The 15,001-nt window shown below is 39.4% G+C and overlaps 1 protein-coding gene and 1 long non-coding RNA gene across 7 annotated transcripts in view; one reads left to right on the top strand and one right to left on the bottom strand.

The window, feature by feature from the left end:
* LOC112648583 (uncharacterized) overlaps positions 1 to 771 on the bottom strand; it is a 29,214-nt gene extending 28,443 nt beyond the window's left edge. Inside the window, exon 1 of one of the 3 annotated variants that reach the window (XR_003129161.1) lies at positions 753 to 771. This is a non-coding gene — a long non-coding RNA (uncharacterized LOC112648583). Of the gene's footprint in view, positions 1 to 7; positions 149 to 265; positions 285 to 752 lie in introns of those variants that run through there. The other 2 variants (XR_003129162.1, XR_003129157.3) reach the window with 2 other exon arrangements.
* On the top strand, positions 27 to 11,525 carry LOC112648582 (calcyclin binding protein). 4 transcript variants are annotated; one of them, XM_025430255.3, is made up of 6 exons: positions 27 to 167; positions 4,642 to 4,861; positions 8,137 to 8,233; positions 8,480 to 8,579; positions 9,832 to 9,929; positions 10,949 to 11,525. In XM_025430255.3, the coding sequence occupies exons 2-6, from the start codon at positions 4,756 to 4,758 to the stop codon at positions 11,103 to 11,105; spliced, it is 558 nt and encodes a 185-aa protein (XP_025286040.1). In that variant the 5' UTR covers positions 27 to 167; positions 4,642 to 4,755; the 3' UTR covers positions 11,106 to 11,525. The 4 variants fall into 4 exon arrangements, with proteins under 4 accessions (XP_025286040.1, XP_025286038.1, XP_025286041.1 ...); XM_025430253.3 differs by lacking the exon at positions 27 to 167 and adding an exon at positions 393 to 669; XM_025430256.3 differs by lacking the exon at positions 27 to 167 and adding an exon at positions 791 to 1,020.
* Positions 11,526 to 15,001: the final 3,476 nt, after the last annotated feature.

Genomic DNA, 15,001 nt, shown 5'->3' with positions numbered 1-15,001 from the left:
CACTAACTGTCAGTCTTTTCCGTTTTAACATAAAAAGGCTGCCTCTTCTCCCCCCTGGGGTCCGTTTCTCGCAAACGCTCATAAACTAGCTTTAGACAAGATGGCAGCCCTCCAGGGGACGAAACCAGCCGACTCTAACCAACTTCCGGTTTGGACCCCAAAAACCAGTACGTTATTTCCGGGGTTGGGTTAAGGCGCGTCATGACAGCGGTTCTGAGCTGCGACTGCGCAGCGGGGACACGCGAGGTCAAAGTAGAACACGTACAGTTTCCCGGGCGGGGAGGAAGAGGCGTTACTGTTCTCGAGCTGCTGGTTTGCTCGCGAGAGTTGAGCGTTGCTAGGAGGCTCGGCGGGAGGGGCGGGGCCAGGGTCGGCGGGGCGGGGCTGGGCGGGGCTAGGCGAGGCGGGCGGCGCGCGCGCGGAGTGAGGGGTTGGGGGGGGTGCGCCGGCGACGGACTCGCGAAGGTTCCAGAGGCGCCGCGTGCGGGAGGCGGGCCGGGTCTCGCGCCGGGTCGGGTGTGCGCGCAGGCTTGGGGCGCTGCGAGCCGTGCGGGTGGGGCCTGCGTCCGGGCGAGCGCGTTCCGTGCGGTGTTTCCTGTTCCCTCCCCTGCGCGGCTGCAGCTCGGGCCTTGCCTGATCAGCCCGACCATGGCTTCAGCTTTGGAAGAGGTAAGGGTCTGGCTTCATCTTCCTCACGCGGCCGTGCGGGGCTTCGAGCGCCGGCGCTCGCGCCCGTCCCCCGCCCCGCGTACCTAGCGGAGGAGCCGGCGGCCGCCTCCCTGGCTCCTTCCTGCGTCGTCGGCTCCCCGAGCTCTGCCTCGGCCGACCCGCCGCCCACCTGCAGCGGCCCCTGCCGGCTTCCGGCCTCCGGCCTCCGCTGAAGTGGTGCCCCCGGGGAGCGGGGCGGGCTGGTCACCTTCACGTTCCCCTCAGGCCCCGCCGCTCCCGCCGGCCGAGCCCGAGGACGCGAGGCTGCTTTACGTAAACGCTGGCTGCAGAAACCGAGGTGCACTCCGCCGGGTGAGGCTGCCGGCGCTCGGCTTCCAGTCGCGTTTTCTCAGCGCGCTTTAGTGGCTGTGTGCATCGGGGCGAGTTGTGCGCTTCTCGGCCCCACAGCAGTGTCCATTTCCGAGTTAGAAAGGCCAGGCACTACTATTAAATGTTGAAAACCCTGCCTGGCAAACTGTAGCGTGCTATGTGGGCTTTAAAACTAAGTAAATTGGACGGTTAAGTGTTACTAGCGGTGGGAAATAGCCATTTTCTCTTGTAAGCTCTGTGAAGTCTGAACAGGAACGGTTTAACTTTTTTTTGAAGACTTAGTTCGCGCACTTTCAAAATGGGAATAAACCGTACTTGCATTGCCCTTTTCCTGGCCCAAGGTGGTTCTCCATACATGATACTGCTGAGTGTTAACTAGATTTGTTCTCTGGAAATCTTTCCCTCAATATGAACAAGTTTGAGAAATCTCATACCTGACTTGGAAGTCCTTAGAATCTGCTGTAGATGAAGAAAATGCGTGTGTGCGTGGGTACGTATTATACTGGATCCCTTGCCCCGGGTCTATGTTCTGTCACAGATAGGCCTTGGCTGCCCGAGTGCCCTGGGGAAACCACCTCTGCAGTGGCTTTACGGGCACACTTTATGGATAGCTCCGTATTAGCCCTCTTCAAAATCAGGGATTTTTCCTCAGTTGAGGTAGTTAAAAATACACTCAGGTTTCTGGGGTTGTTTTTGTTTGATATAAAATTCACTGTTCAATCATTTTAAAGTGTGTTGTCCATTGCTGTTTAGTACATTCAGTGTTGCACAGCTGTCACTTCTTTATAATTCCACAACATTCACGTCATCACCAAGAGAAACCTATTAAGCGTATTAGGCCATCCCTTACGATTGTCCCTCCACAACCACTAATTGCTTTGTCTCTGTGGATTTGCCTATTGTGGACATTTCATATAAATGGAATCTTACGGTATGTGGCCTTTTGCTTTTTGGCTTTTTTCACTTAACATAATCTCTAGCTCCTCCGTGGTGTGGCGGGTTTTCCTTTTTTATGGCTGAATAATATTCCATTATATGGATATGCCACATTTTGTTTCTTCTTTATCGGTTGATGGACATTTGGATGATTTTTGGCCATTGTGAACTGTGCTGCTGTGAATATTGTGTACAGCTTTTTATGTGGACGTGTTTCCAATTCTGTGAGGTGTGTATCTAAGAGTGGAATTGCAGGAGCTCGTGAATTCTTTTTTTCAAAGTGGCTGTACCACATTACCACAAACTGTATGAAGGCATCAGTTTCCACCTACCCTTGTAAGACTTGTTATGGGGGGGGGGGGGGATTTTTGTTGATATTGGCCACCCTGGGGGTGGGAAGTGGCATCCTATTGTGATTTTGATGCACATTTCCTAAATGATTAAAGATGTTGAGCATCTTTTTTCATGTGCTTGATGTGATGGCTGTATTCAAACTCCTTTGCTTATTTTGAGACCCTTTGGTTTTAATGCTTCTTGTTGAAGAAATCGGAAATAGATAAGATAAAGCTTGAATATGTTTATGGGTGGCGGTAAAAGGAATGTGTGATTTTGCATAAGGAACACGAATGCTGAGGTAAATTAGATGAGAAACTGCTGTATCTATGTCATAAGTATGTGTGCAGAAAAAGTACCAAAGGGATCAATGTTACTGGTTTCAGGTCTGCAAATAACAGAACTGAGGAATTAAAAATAGGCCTGTTGGAAAGTCGCCTCAGAATTAGAGTGGCTCCCTTTTTTTTATAGTATGTGAGTCAAAACTGGCTGTAAAGAGGGCCTGAGAATCCCTAATTCTCAGAGTTAAGTCTGCTAGAAAAAAGGGTATCTATCCAGTCAAAAAAATAAAACATCTTGTTTAGACTTGATATATTTTCTATTTTGTTGTTGTTATTACCTGAATCCTTACTTGGGAACAAATACACTGATTTTACATTTCAAAATTTTTATCATATTGGTGTTAGAATCCATGTGAATTTTTTAGATCACCATAATGAAATATTGCTTCGAACAAAAGCATCTTGGATCTGTGCTTAAAAAGATGAAATTGCAGTATTGTCTTAGTAATATGAGTTTTTGGGGGGAGGCGAGTAGATAAATAAGGACAGGAGAACTGCCACAGTTGGACTTTTTATTTACCATCCTAGTAGTTAACGGTAAGTGAAGTGAGAGCATCAGAGTTAAATGAGATGATAAAAGACTAAGGGGTAGAAAGCATTTGTTTTTCTCTTCATTTTGTAAGACTTAGAAAACAAAGACTTTAAAACTCTACTTGGACATTATACTGAGTTATCAAGCATTTAAAGTTTTTGTTTTGTTTTGTTTTGTTTTTTTAATTCATTAGAGGCAGAGACACAGGCAGAGGGAGAAGCAGGCTCCATGCAAGGAGCCCGACGCCGGACTCGATCCTGGGACTCCAGGATCACGCCCTGGGCCGAAGGCAGGCACTAAACTGCTGAGCCACCCAGGGATCCCTGCATTTAAAGACTTTTATATTGCATTTTTAAAATATGATTTCAGGCTAAAGTGTACAAGGTCAGATTGCTATTAAGCCAGAATGTAGTTATTTTAAGAAAAATGAAATCCTTGTTTGCAAGGATCTTTTGCATTTGTAGTATATCAGAGGATAATTGGGGAAAAGGTTTTAAGCTGATTAATTATCAAAGAGTGTCTTCAACTATAGAACTTCATAAAATATTGGCCCTCTCTCTAGAAAGTAGAAATAAACACTGGTAGGCGATGTATTGGCACGCAGAGAAAAGAACAGGTGGTTTTTCAGTGATCCAGGAGTGTGTCGCAGTTTGGATATTTTGCCTAGGTACTTCTCCTCTATGGGGCAACTAAGACCCAGACTTTTGACTACATTAACCAGGAGATTCAGAACAAGACCTTTTCTTTTCTTTTTTTAAGATTTTATGTATTCACGAGAGATGTAGAAAAGCAGAGACATGGGCAGAGGGAGAAGCAGGCTCCCTCTGGGGAGCCTGATGCGGGACTCAATCCCAGGACCCCAGGACCACGACCTGAGCTAAAGGCAGATGTTCACCCACTGAGCCACCCAGACGTCCCAAGATTTTTTCTTAAAAGCATCATAATGTCTTTATTTTTTTATTTCTTAAAAATAGAAAATTTTTAATGTCTAGTAGTTGGGGTAAGAACCAGTCACAGAAAGTAGACTACCTCACTCAGTAAAGTTGCTGTAGCATTTCACCATGTTCATTGTGTATTCACTTATCTTTTTTAAGATTTTTAAAATTCCTAATACGATGACTAAACATGTTTTAAGGAAATACATAAATATAACATTGCTTCATTCAACTTTTATGAATCACAGTATCTTGTAAATAAAATGTTCCAAAACAAAGGCAGATAACAGCTACCAAACTGGGAAATATAGGTTTGATTCATTATTGTTACTTTAAGTTTTCGGAAGCTTTAGTTATTTACAGCTCAATAGGCTGGAGAAAAGAATCTCAGGTTGCAGCCCAACCCTAGAAAATTTCAATGAATCTCTCAATTCTTGGCTTTTCAGTAAGCTGAAATGACTAGTAGGCACAATATCCAGCTATTATTATATTTGTCATAGCTAACTTACCTTCTATTTTAACACAGCTACAGAAAGATCTAGAAGAGGTGAAGGTGCTTCTGGAAAAGGCCAATAGAAAAAGAGTACGTGATGCCCTTACAGTTGAAAAATCCAAGATCGAGACAGAAATCAAGAACAAGATGCAACAGAAATCACAGAGAAAAGCAGAACTTCTTGACAATGAGAAGCCAGCCGCTGTGGTTGCTCCCATTACAACAGGATATACAGTAAAAATCAGTAATTACGGTATGACTCACTACCCTACATCCAGCTCTTTCTGCCTTCCAGCAACTTATTTCTCAGTAGTAACCCACTAAATTAGACCCACTAATTTTTAAAATAGTCTGTTTTTGGTGGTTTGAAAGACAAGACCCATTTTATTAAGATCTCTGGAAGAGATGAAAAGGGAAAGAACAGATTTAAAAGCTGTCAGCAAGAGCAAGATGATATATATAGTGAGTGGCAATGAGAATGAACCTATTCTGAAATATGTTCAGCATTTAAGGAACACAGTTGTTTTGTTTTAATCCTGTTTTGCATTTTATTTTGCTAAACAATGAGCAGTATTATCTAAAGAAAGGAATGTAGGTAAATTCAAGAAACAGTTTTGAGTGCCTGATCTATGTCACTCTTGTGCTTGGGCCTGTAGATGCACAATAGTGACCAAGACCCAATCCTTGCTTGTGGTGTGATTAGGACACAGACATACAACTAACACCATAACATGTAAATGATACCATTTTCCCTCAGATCATTTTGGGATAGTCATTTTTCTTTGTGCTCGCAATGTCTAGGACAAATATTACTTAATATTTGCTCAAATGAAACAAAGGTTGTGAAGTTTTGTGGGAATACAGCTGATGTAATCTGAAGGAGGTAGGGAATGGAGACTTAGAAGAGACATTTGAGGTTGAAGGTTGAATTTGGCAAGTGTAAGAAAAGGAAGGGGATTGTGTGAGCAGAGAACACGCATAGAGCCATGAGAGGCAGCATGTATTTTCCATATTGTCATAATGGAAAACTGTGCTGTGCTTAAGAGCTGTAGTATAGTATAGTGAGGTATGCTTTGTACTTGACTATAAGAAACTGGTTTAAGCTTATAGGATTACGGCATATACCCAGCAACCTTGATTTGCGTTAAGGGAGAAACTTCTCAATGTGGAACTCAATGTGGAAGATGGATCAAATGAATGGGAAGAAACTAGATGTAGGTCTTCAGAAACCCTTTAGAATGTCTTTTGATTAACACTACATTTCTATTCTATAGGACTAAGCAAGGGACAGTCAAGGATATATATATACACACACACACAACCTATATATATACAATAAATTTGTAAACGTTTTTATGTGAAGTTTGTATTTTTTTGTTGACAGAATTCATCTAATACACACAACCTATATATACATAATAAATTTGTAAACATTTTTATGTGAAGTTTTATTTTTTTGTTGACAGAATTCATGTAGGTTAGAGACTAATATGAATAGTTTGATAATATATACTGAAATGGCATTTAGTAGGTATATTGGTAGGTTAGTCAAATTAGATTTGGATGAATCGGACCTATATTTTACTGTGTCAGGGAAGGGAATTGAAAAAGCTATGATTGCCTTTGAACTGTTTAGAGAAACAAATGATTATGAAATTAGGTAATACTAATATTTAGCCATTAGTTTAATAGAGAATTATGGATCCTTAGGTACAGGACAAAATTTCCACAAAAAGAAACTGCTTTTTAAATTTGAGTATAGGTGACCCACAATGAGACATTAGTTTCGGGTGTACAGCATAGTGATTCAGCACCTCTCTGTTAATGTTGTGCTCACAAGTGTAACTACCCATTTGTCACTGTACAATGCTATTATAGTGTCATCTATATTATGCTGTGCCTTATATTCTCCCCAATTTATTCATCCCATAACTAGAAGCCTGTATCTCCTACACCCCTTTACCACTGTGCCTATTTCTTCCCCTTAACCCAGGCAACCATTGGTTTGTTCTCAGTACTTAGGGATTTATTTTTGATTTTGCTTGGTTTTTCAGATTCAACATATAAATGAAATCATACAGTATTTGACTTAGCATAATACTCTCTAGAGCCATCCATGTTGTGAATAGCAAAATCTCCTTTTTTATGGCTGAGTAGTAGTAATTCCATTGTCCTATGTACCACATCTTTATCCATTCATCTGTTTACAGACACTTAGGTCGCTTCCCTCTTTTGGCTATTGTAAATAATGTTGCAGTAAACATAGGGGTGCATGTATCTTTTTTTTTTTTTTTTCATGTATCTTTTCTTTTTTTTTTTTTTTTTTAAATTTTTATTTATTTATGATAGAGAGAGAGAGAGAGAGAGAGGCAGAGACACAGGCAGAGGGAGAAGCAGGCTCCATGCACCGGGAGCCCGACGTGGGATTCGATCCCGGGTCTCCAGGATCGTGCCCTGGGCCAAAGGCAGGCGCCAAACCCCGCTGCGCCACCCAGGGATCCCTCATGTATCTTTTCAAAGTAGTGTTTTTGTTTTCCACAAGTAAATACCCCATAGTAAATTTACTGAATCATAATGGTATTCCTATTTTGAATTAACTGATTAAGCTCCATAACTGTTTTCTACTTTGGCTGTACCAATTTATATTCCCACAGTGTACAAGGGTTCCTTTTTCTCCATATCCACACTCACATTTGTTATTTCATGATTTTTTTTTTCTTTTAAATTCTAGACATTCTGACCAGATGTAAGGTAACATCTCATTGTAGTTTTGATTGGTATTTCCTATGATTAGTGATGTTGTACATCTTTTCATGTGTCTTGGCTAACTGTATGTCCTTTGGGAAAACATTTATTCAGGTCCTCTGCCCATATTTTAATTGGATTGTTTGAGGGGTTTTGGTGTTGAATTATATGCAAGTTCTTTATTTTATATATTAACCCCTAATCAGATTACTTGCAGATATCTTATCCCATTCAGTAGGTGGCCTTTTCATTTCATTGATAGTTCTTTTATATACAAAAGCTATTTATTTTAGTGTGGACATAACTGTTTTTGCTTTTGTTTTGTGCCTCAAGAGCCACATCTAGAAAAATGTTGCTCTGGCCAATGCCAAAGCCACTATTGTCCGTGTTCTCTTCTAGAAGCTTAGGGTTTCATGTCTCACATTTTGGTCCTTGTCTATTTTAAGTTTATTTTTGTGTGTGGTGGTAGAAAAATGAACTATTCTTAAAGAATGTGTTAAATGATCATATTCCTTATTCTAATGAATTAAAAAAGGGGGAGCTCTGTGTTTAAAAAAACCTGGATTTTAGAAGTTCTGCCACTAGCTAGATGCCTAATTTTGGGTAGATTTTGTAGCTTTGTTACAAGCTCAATTTCTCCATCTAGAAAATTTCTTATATTTTTAATATTTCCCATGTTTCTAATACTAGAATTTAGTTTCCAACAGTTTTAGGAGCCATATGCATTTGCTGTTCTAGAGATAGTTACTGACTTTATTCATGTCCCTTTTTTGTTATTACTAGGATGGGATCAGTCAGATAAATTTGTGAAAATCTACATTACTTTAACTGGAGTTCATCAGGTCCCCACCGAGAATGTGCAGGTGCATTTCACAGAGAGGTGAGTTCTCACAAATGGGAAGTATAATGATCATTAAGTCAGAGATTGCCTTATTACTCCTTTTCTTGTCAGTTTCTAAAACTGTTTAAATTTAGAATTCTCCTTTCCACCTACTTTGAAGAGGTTAATATCACCAAGGATGGACAAATGCACATCCTAAAATAAAACTTATGGCTTTTTTCCACAAGAGCTATAGAGCACCTCTCATATAACCAGAAAGATCATGTATTCACTATTGTATTGTAGGTCATTTGATCTTTTGGTAAAGAATCTAAATGGGAAGAGTTACTCCATGATTGTGAACAATCTCTTAAAACCCATCTCTGTGGAAGGCAGTTCAAAAAAGGTAAGTTTGCTTTTATTTTATTGTGAAACCTCATTAAATTGAACCAGGTTAATTTAGAATTGAGAAAAACTAGAATTTTTCTGTAATGGATCAGCAACTACAGCCTGATGGCTATGTTATTGGAACAGGCCCCCCTATTCTCTTGTTTGTGTGTTCTCTGGCGCTGATTATGTTATAATGGCATAATTAAGTAGCTGCGCCAGAAGCCTAAAATATTAACTATCTGGCCCTTTGTCAACTCTTGCCTCTAGAATAGATCATTATAAGAATATTGCATTTAAATCAGGAGGGGAAAAAAATAAATCAGGAGGGGAATAAGCTTCTAAATTGATTAAGAGTGAGCTTGAATATTAATGTCAAAAAAATAAAAAGAATTTTAATGTCAGTTTTGCCACTTACTAGTTGTGACTTTCTGGCAGCTCAATCATTCTGTGCCTCAGTTTCCTCATTTGTACAATGGGAATAATTTATTTTACAAAGCTGAAATTATATACTGAAATGAAATACATATAAAATGGTTAAATTAATGGTAGCTATTATTAGAAGCACCATACCTAAATTTTTGATACATAAAAAGACTTAATTAAGCTAAGTTAGGCTAAGGACTTAGCCTAACTAGAATTAGTAAAATCTATAAAAATAAATAGCCTTTTAAACTACTACACTTTTCACTAATTCAGATAATCTCTTTTCTATTTAAGTTAAATAAGGTTTAATGCAGCTGGCACATAAATGTGCCATTCTGCCATCTGTGTTTACATAATTATGTAGCAGCTTAAAGGCAGTATTAGAATATAATTTATTAATTAGCTTGTGTCTCCGTGCTTCCTCCTTCATCCATTAATCTCATAGTTGAATAAATACTCAAAAGAATCCTGGGAATTACATGGATTGTTGTTGAAACAGTTGAAATTATATGATTTTGCTTTGTGCCTATCTCTGATCCCTCTTACTCTATCACTCTCCTTCAATCACCAAAATCCCACCACACACACTCTTTTTTTTTTTTTATCAGACCCACCAAAATCATCCTGTTTTATAGCCTATCTTGCTGTGCCCTTCTGGATCTTGGGTCACAGCTCAGATTTCACCTCACAGAGGCCTTTCCTAATGAAGTTCTTCCCTCAAACCCCATTAACACCTTCTTTGTCTTGGTTTTTGTCTTAACATAATAGTAACTTGATTGAGTAAATGTTTTCCAAATAACCATGTTTATCGCCACATGCTGTAAGTTGTACTTGTTTTCTTCCAGGTCAAGACAGATACAGTTCTTATCTTATGTAGAAAGAAAGCAGAAAACACACGGTGGGACTACCTGACTCAGGTTGAAAAAGAATGCAAAGAGAAAGAGTGAGTTTACTTTCATTTCTTTAAGAATTTTAATGTATTCTTTGCTGGGATTGTAGATTTTTAACACTTTGCCATTGTGGATAAGAGTTGTATGTGATTTGACCATTTACCTCTTAATGTTCTCTGAGTAACCCAAGCATCTTACATCTTTCTGTCCACTTATCTAAGGAGGGCACATGTCCAGGAAGTTGCTTTTTACAGTGGACTTAGTTTTGATTGGGTCTTTTGTATTGGTTCTTAACCCTGGGCTTTTAAGAGAGGGATCATGTGTGAGCAGATTTGGGGGGGCGGGGAATGCGGCGCAGCCAAGGGAGAGAGAATCTTAAAGGGCTCCACACCCAGTACAGAGCCTGACACAGGGCTCTCCATCTCTCGACTCTGAGATGATGACCTGAGCTGAAACCAAGAGTCAGACACATAACCAAATAAGCCATCCAGGAGCCCGGCCAGTTGTGCTTCTATGTAGCTTGTGTGTCCATTCCCAGAGGTTCCATTTCATTAGTCCCAGATACCTAGATACACTTTTTGAATTCCACAAAAGTTTCTCATATGTAATTAGTTTCACTCTCACTGGCATAGAGTAAAAAAGACTATTTTTATCCTACTTAATGGCTATTCTAAAAAGTGTTTATTTAAAGATACTTCCATTCTAGGTCAACCTGTTCCTCTGCTTGAATGTACTGCAGCGGTGATGTCCTACATTAACTTGTTTCTTTCACTCCTCCCCTGTAGCCTGGTGCACTTGGTTGGCTAGGGTTAGGAACTATATGTATCTGAATTGACTTAAATCTAGAACAAATTGCCTGTGTACAGGACCATGTTTTTCTCTTGTTGCATCCTCAGTACCTAGTTATGCGAGCTGGCCCTTAACGAGAGAAGTGAAAAATGTAAAGTTAATTAGTCCTTCCTGGACATAGAGCCAGAGGCACTAATTATATTAAGTACCATATCATATCAGTAAATGGGATCATTTAGATAGATATCTATCTCCATTACTGATTGTTTTCTTTTTCTTACAGAAAGCCCTCCTATGACACTGAAACAGATCCCAGTGAGGGATTGATGAATGTGCTAAAGAAAATTTATGAAGATGGAGATGATGATATGAAGCGAACCATTAATAAAGCCTGGGTGGAATCAAGAGAGAAGCAAGCCAAAGGAGACACAGAATTTTAAGACTTTAAAAGTCATTTTGGGAACTGTGATGTGGAAATATTGATGTTTCCAATGAGGAAATGTTGGTGAGCTGCACAGATAAATCTGACAGATAACTACTTACATAGCCTTCTTCTAAGTAAAGGCAGTGAACTCTCCCATTTCCTCCTGGAGGATTTATTTAAATAAAATATGCTTATTAAAACACTTCCTCCAAAGATGGTTTCCTTAGTAATCTGGGCATTTGTTCAAAAAAGGATAATATTGTATTCTTGTGTGAAATGTAAAAAAAAGCAAGTCTTGCCTAATGATAATGCCACATTGTGTGTATTTTTGTTCTGCTAAGAGGTAGAAAAGTTATTGTTTGCCTATAAGTTCTTGATAATCAGCTCCCACCAATGTAAGAATAAGTAAAAATAAAACCTGAATTTTTGCATAAAATGAGAATTTGTATCTGTGTTTCAAGATTGCAATAGTTTTTTCTCTGAGCAGCTTTATATACCACACATTAACCATGCCCTACTAAACCAATCAGACGTTTTCCTCTAGATTTAAATGTTCAGAAATAAAACTAAATCTAAAAATAAAAATCCATCTATTCTATGTTCAGTAGTTGATTAGGTTTTGTTCAATGGAATAGTTCTGTCCAGGAGTATGTTAAGAAAGGCTTTTAAGGGCAGCCGGGGTAGCTCAGCGGTTTAGCGCCACCTTCGGCCCAGGGCCTGATGCTGGAGACCCAGGATCGAATCCCACGTCGGGCTCCCTACATGGAGCCTGCTTCTCCTTTTGCCTGTGTCTCTGCCTCTCTGTGTCTCTCATGAATAAATGAATAAAGTCTTAAAAAAAAAAAAAAAGGCTTTTAAAAGGGAGGATTTTAGAGTTTACTCCAAAAAATCAGAAGATGCCTTGTGATCTTCATTACTACATTGTATTTGCCAATACAATTAGATAAAAAGAAAGCAATTAAACACATCTAACTACAATTAAGAGAATTTGGTAAAAGCAGTAGGGTTTTAAATTAACACATAGGTAACTTTTAGAATATAGTAACAGTAACAGCATTTCAAAACTGCAAGAGAGCTGAGCATTTGACATAACAGCCAAACAGATCAAAGTTCTCAATGTCAAAATGAAGCCTTATGAATACTTAAGACACACGGACAGAGCTCCAAGACTATACTATGTGATTTCAAATCTAGAAGTCAAAGCTAAATCTGGACGATTTTAACTACATAATGTTCACATGGCAAAGACTCCACAGTAGTACCCAAAACAGGACATACTGAGGATTCCCAAACCAGCTTCATAGAAAAAGCAATATAAATGACTTCAATATATGCAAAAGATCCTCACCTTGTTCAGAAGACAAAAACACTTTTACTGGAAAAATTCCCAAAAGTTTAATCTGTTGAGAGTATGGGGAAATACCTAATATGGGAATGGAATAAAGGTGAAGGTTAAAACTGTTGTTAATACCCACCAGAATTATATTTGCATTTATCCTTTGACAATTCTACTTCTAGCCTCTTACCTCACAGCTAACACTGGCAAAAATTTGGAATGATAAATGAAAAAAATTGGAATACCCAAATGTTAACAGGACTAGCTGAATAAACCTATCTACATAGGAGGTCCTTACAGTCACAAGAAGAAATGACTTTCTAGATACTGATAAAGATTGATCACCAGGATATAGGAAAAGCAAGTACAGAAAATTGTTTATGGTAAACTTACCCTAGTGTCTAAAAGGGTGAGATGTGTGAATACACAGACATACAAGTACTTCAAAAACTAGAATAACCCAAAAACAAAAAAAAGGGGGGGTAACATAGGGGAAAGAATGAGGTGGGATGAGAATGGTACTTGTGAGTGCACTTTTGTCTAGTTTCAACTTTAGAACCATTTTAAATTTAACATTTAAAAGCTAAATAAAAAGTAATCCTCACATTTGGAAACCTAACATAGCAAGTGAGATGGGACACCCACAGAAGTCTTAACACTACGATCAATTAGTGAAATCAGTTTACGTTGAAGCAATTTATATGTATTACATGATAAAGGTAATGAACAAGTCATTAGGAGCTTATACTTGGACAAGTACAGAATCAATATAAATTTACCATTATTTTTTAAAATGCACATTTCTTAGCAACACCCACCAGAAGGGCAAGAACAATTCAGAATTCAGTAGCAAACAGCAGTACCCTTAGTGCTCATATGTGGTCTCTAAACGTCCCTACTAAAAGGATCAGGGATTCTTGAAAAAATGTCTGAAAATAACAAAGGTAAGCCTGCATTACATTATGACAAAAAATGAGGAAATACCAAATATCGTTCATCAAGTCAACAAGATACAGGACCCACCAATGGGAGGACAACCAGAAAGGTGCCTTCTGATGTGACTGGAAGTAGTACACAGCTCACTTGTGAAAATGCATTCCTAAAAATTGAGCCTGAATCTAGTTGTCTCTGTAACTAGGTTTTAGGGATGGAGCAATAAAGGACACGTGAATAGCCAAATGTTGACCCTTCTACAGGACAAATGACCTGGCTCCTCCAACAAATGAGTGACCTGAAAACGTTAGAATGAGCCACCAAGTAAGGTCGATGGATCATACTGGGATCCCCGATTCAAACAATGGAAAATGAAAACAAATGAAAAGCAGGTGTCCTACCATTGATAACGCCAGAAATCAACACATGTGGTCTTCTAGTTATGATCTGATGGGTTACTAGTCGGGATATTAGCTAGAGCATTCCAGCTCGTAAGCTATAACATAAACTTGGGAAACATGAATCCAAAGTTTGTGATCATTCTCTCACAGCTTCACCTCCACCAAAATTCCAGACTCTGCTCTGCAGCGGCACACCAGACTTCTCCACTGGGAAGACAGGCATCTCAAACAGCACGAATGAAACCTCAGCCCAACCCACCTGCCCCTTTTCCTCCAAACCAATTCTTTTCTTCCTGTGTTTCCTATCTTGGGGTTGCCTTCTACCATCCATTCAATCCCCCTTACCAGGAATCCACAGGCCCCTTTACCTCTTCAATATAATGAGTCTCTAAGTCTTGCCTGATTTTCTAAGTAAGACTTCTTAAAATCTATCCTCTTGCTTGCCTCCACTCCCTTAGTTCAGGCCGTGGTCTTCCAGAACAATTGTGACACCCTGCTAACTGGTTTAGATCTACCACACCATTGTTTGTTGTCTGTAGGGCAACTGGTGATTATCAATCCTCTGCTCAAAACTTTCAATAGCTGGTATTTCACTGAAGGCTTACCTTCCCAGAATGTGGTATCTTCCGTGAGATGGCCTTTGTCTCGTGTTTCATGTTTCTCACCCAGTGAAGGGACTGCTGTCCCACTCTGATGCCTTCGCGCCTCTGCTTCCACGGTTCCCCTTGCCAAAATTTCATCCCTTGCCTCTTAAGTTCAGACGTCAGCTCTGGGAATATTTTGCTGACGTTACATAGGTGCTTGCCTACTACACCCTGGACATTTCTATCACTGAAGCAGATCACTGCTGAGTTACTGAACAAGACGATCTATTTTTTTTTTGAAAGAATTTTTTTTAAAGATTTTTTTTTTTTAAAGATTTTATTTATTCATGATAGACATAGGGGGAGAGAGAGGCAGAAACACAGGCAGAGGGAGAAGCAGGCTCCATGCAGGGAGCCCGATGTGGGACTCGATCCTGGGACTCCAGAATCGCGCCCTGGGCCAAAGGCAGGCACTAAACCGCTGCGCCACCCAGGGATCCCTTTTTTAAAGATTTTATTTATTCATGAGAATAATATTAATATTATAATATAATATTATAATATAATATAATATAATAATATAATATATTATTTATAATATTATAATAATATTATAATATAATATAATATAATATTATTTATTCAGAGAGAGAGAGAG

This window comes from Canis lupus, chromosome 7 (assembly GCF_003254725.2).
Source record: "Canis lupus dingo isolate Sandy chromosome 7, ASM325472v2, whole genome shotgun sequence".
NCBI classification, from domain to species: domain Eukaryota; kingdom Metazoa; phylum Chordata; class Mammalia; order Carnivora; family Canidae; genus Canis; species Canis lupus.
The sequence above is the reverse complement of the archived record's forward strand: the minus strand, read 5'-3'. Positions and strand labels throughout refer to the sequence as shown.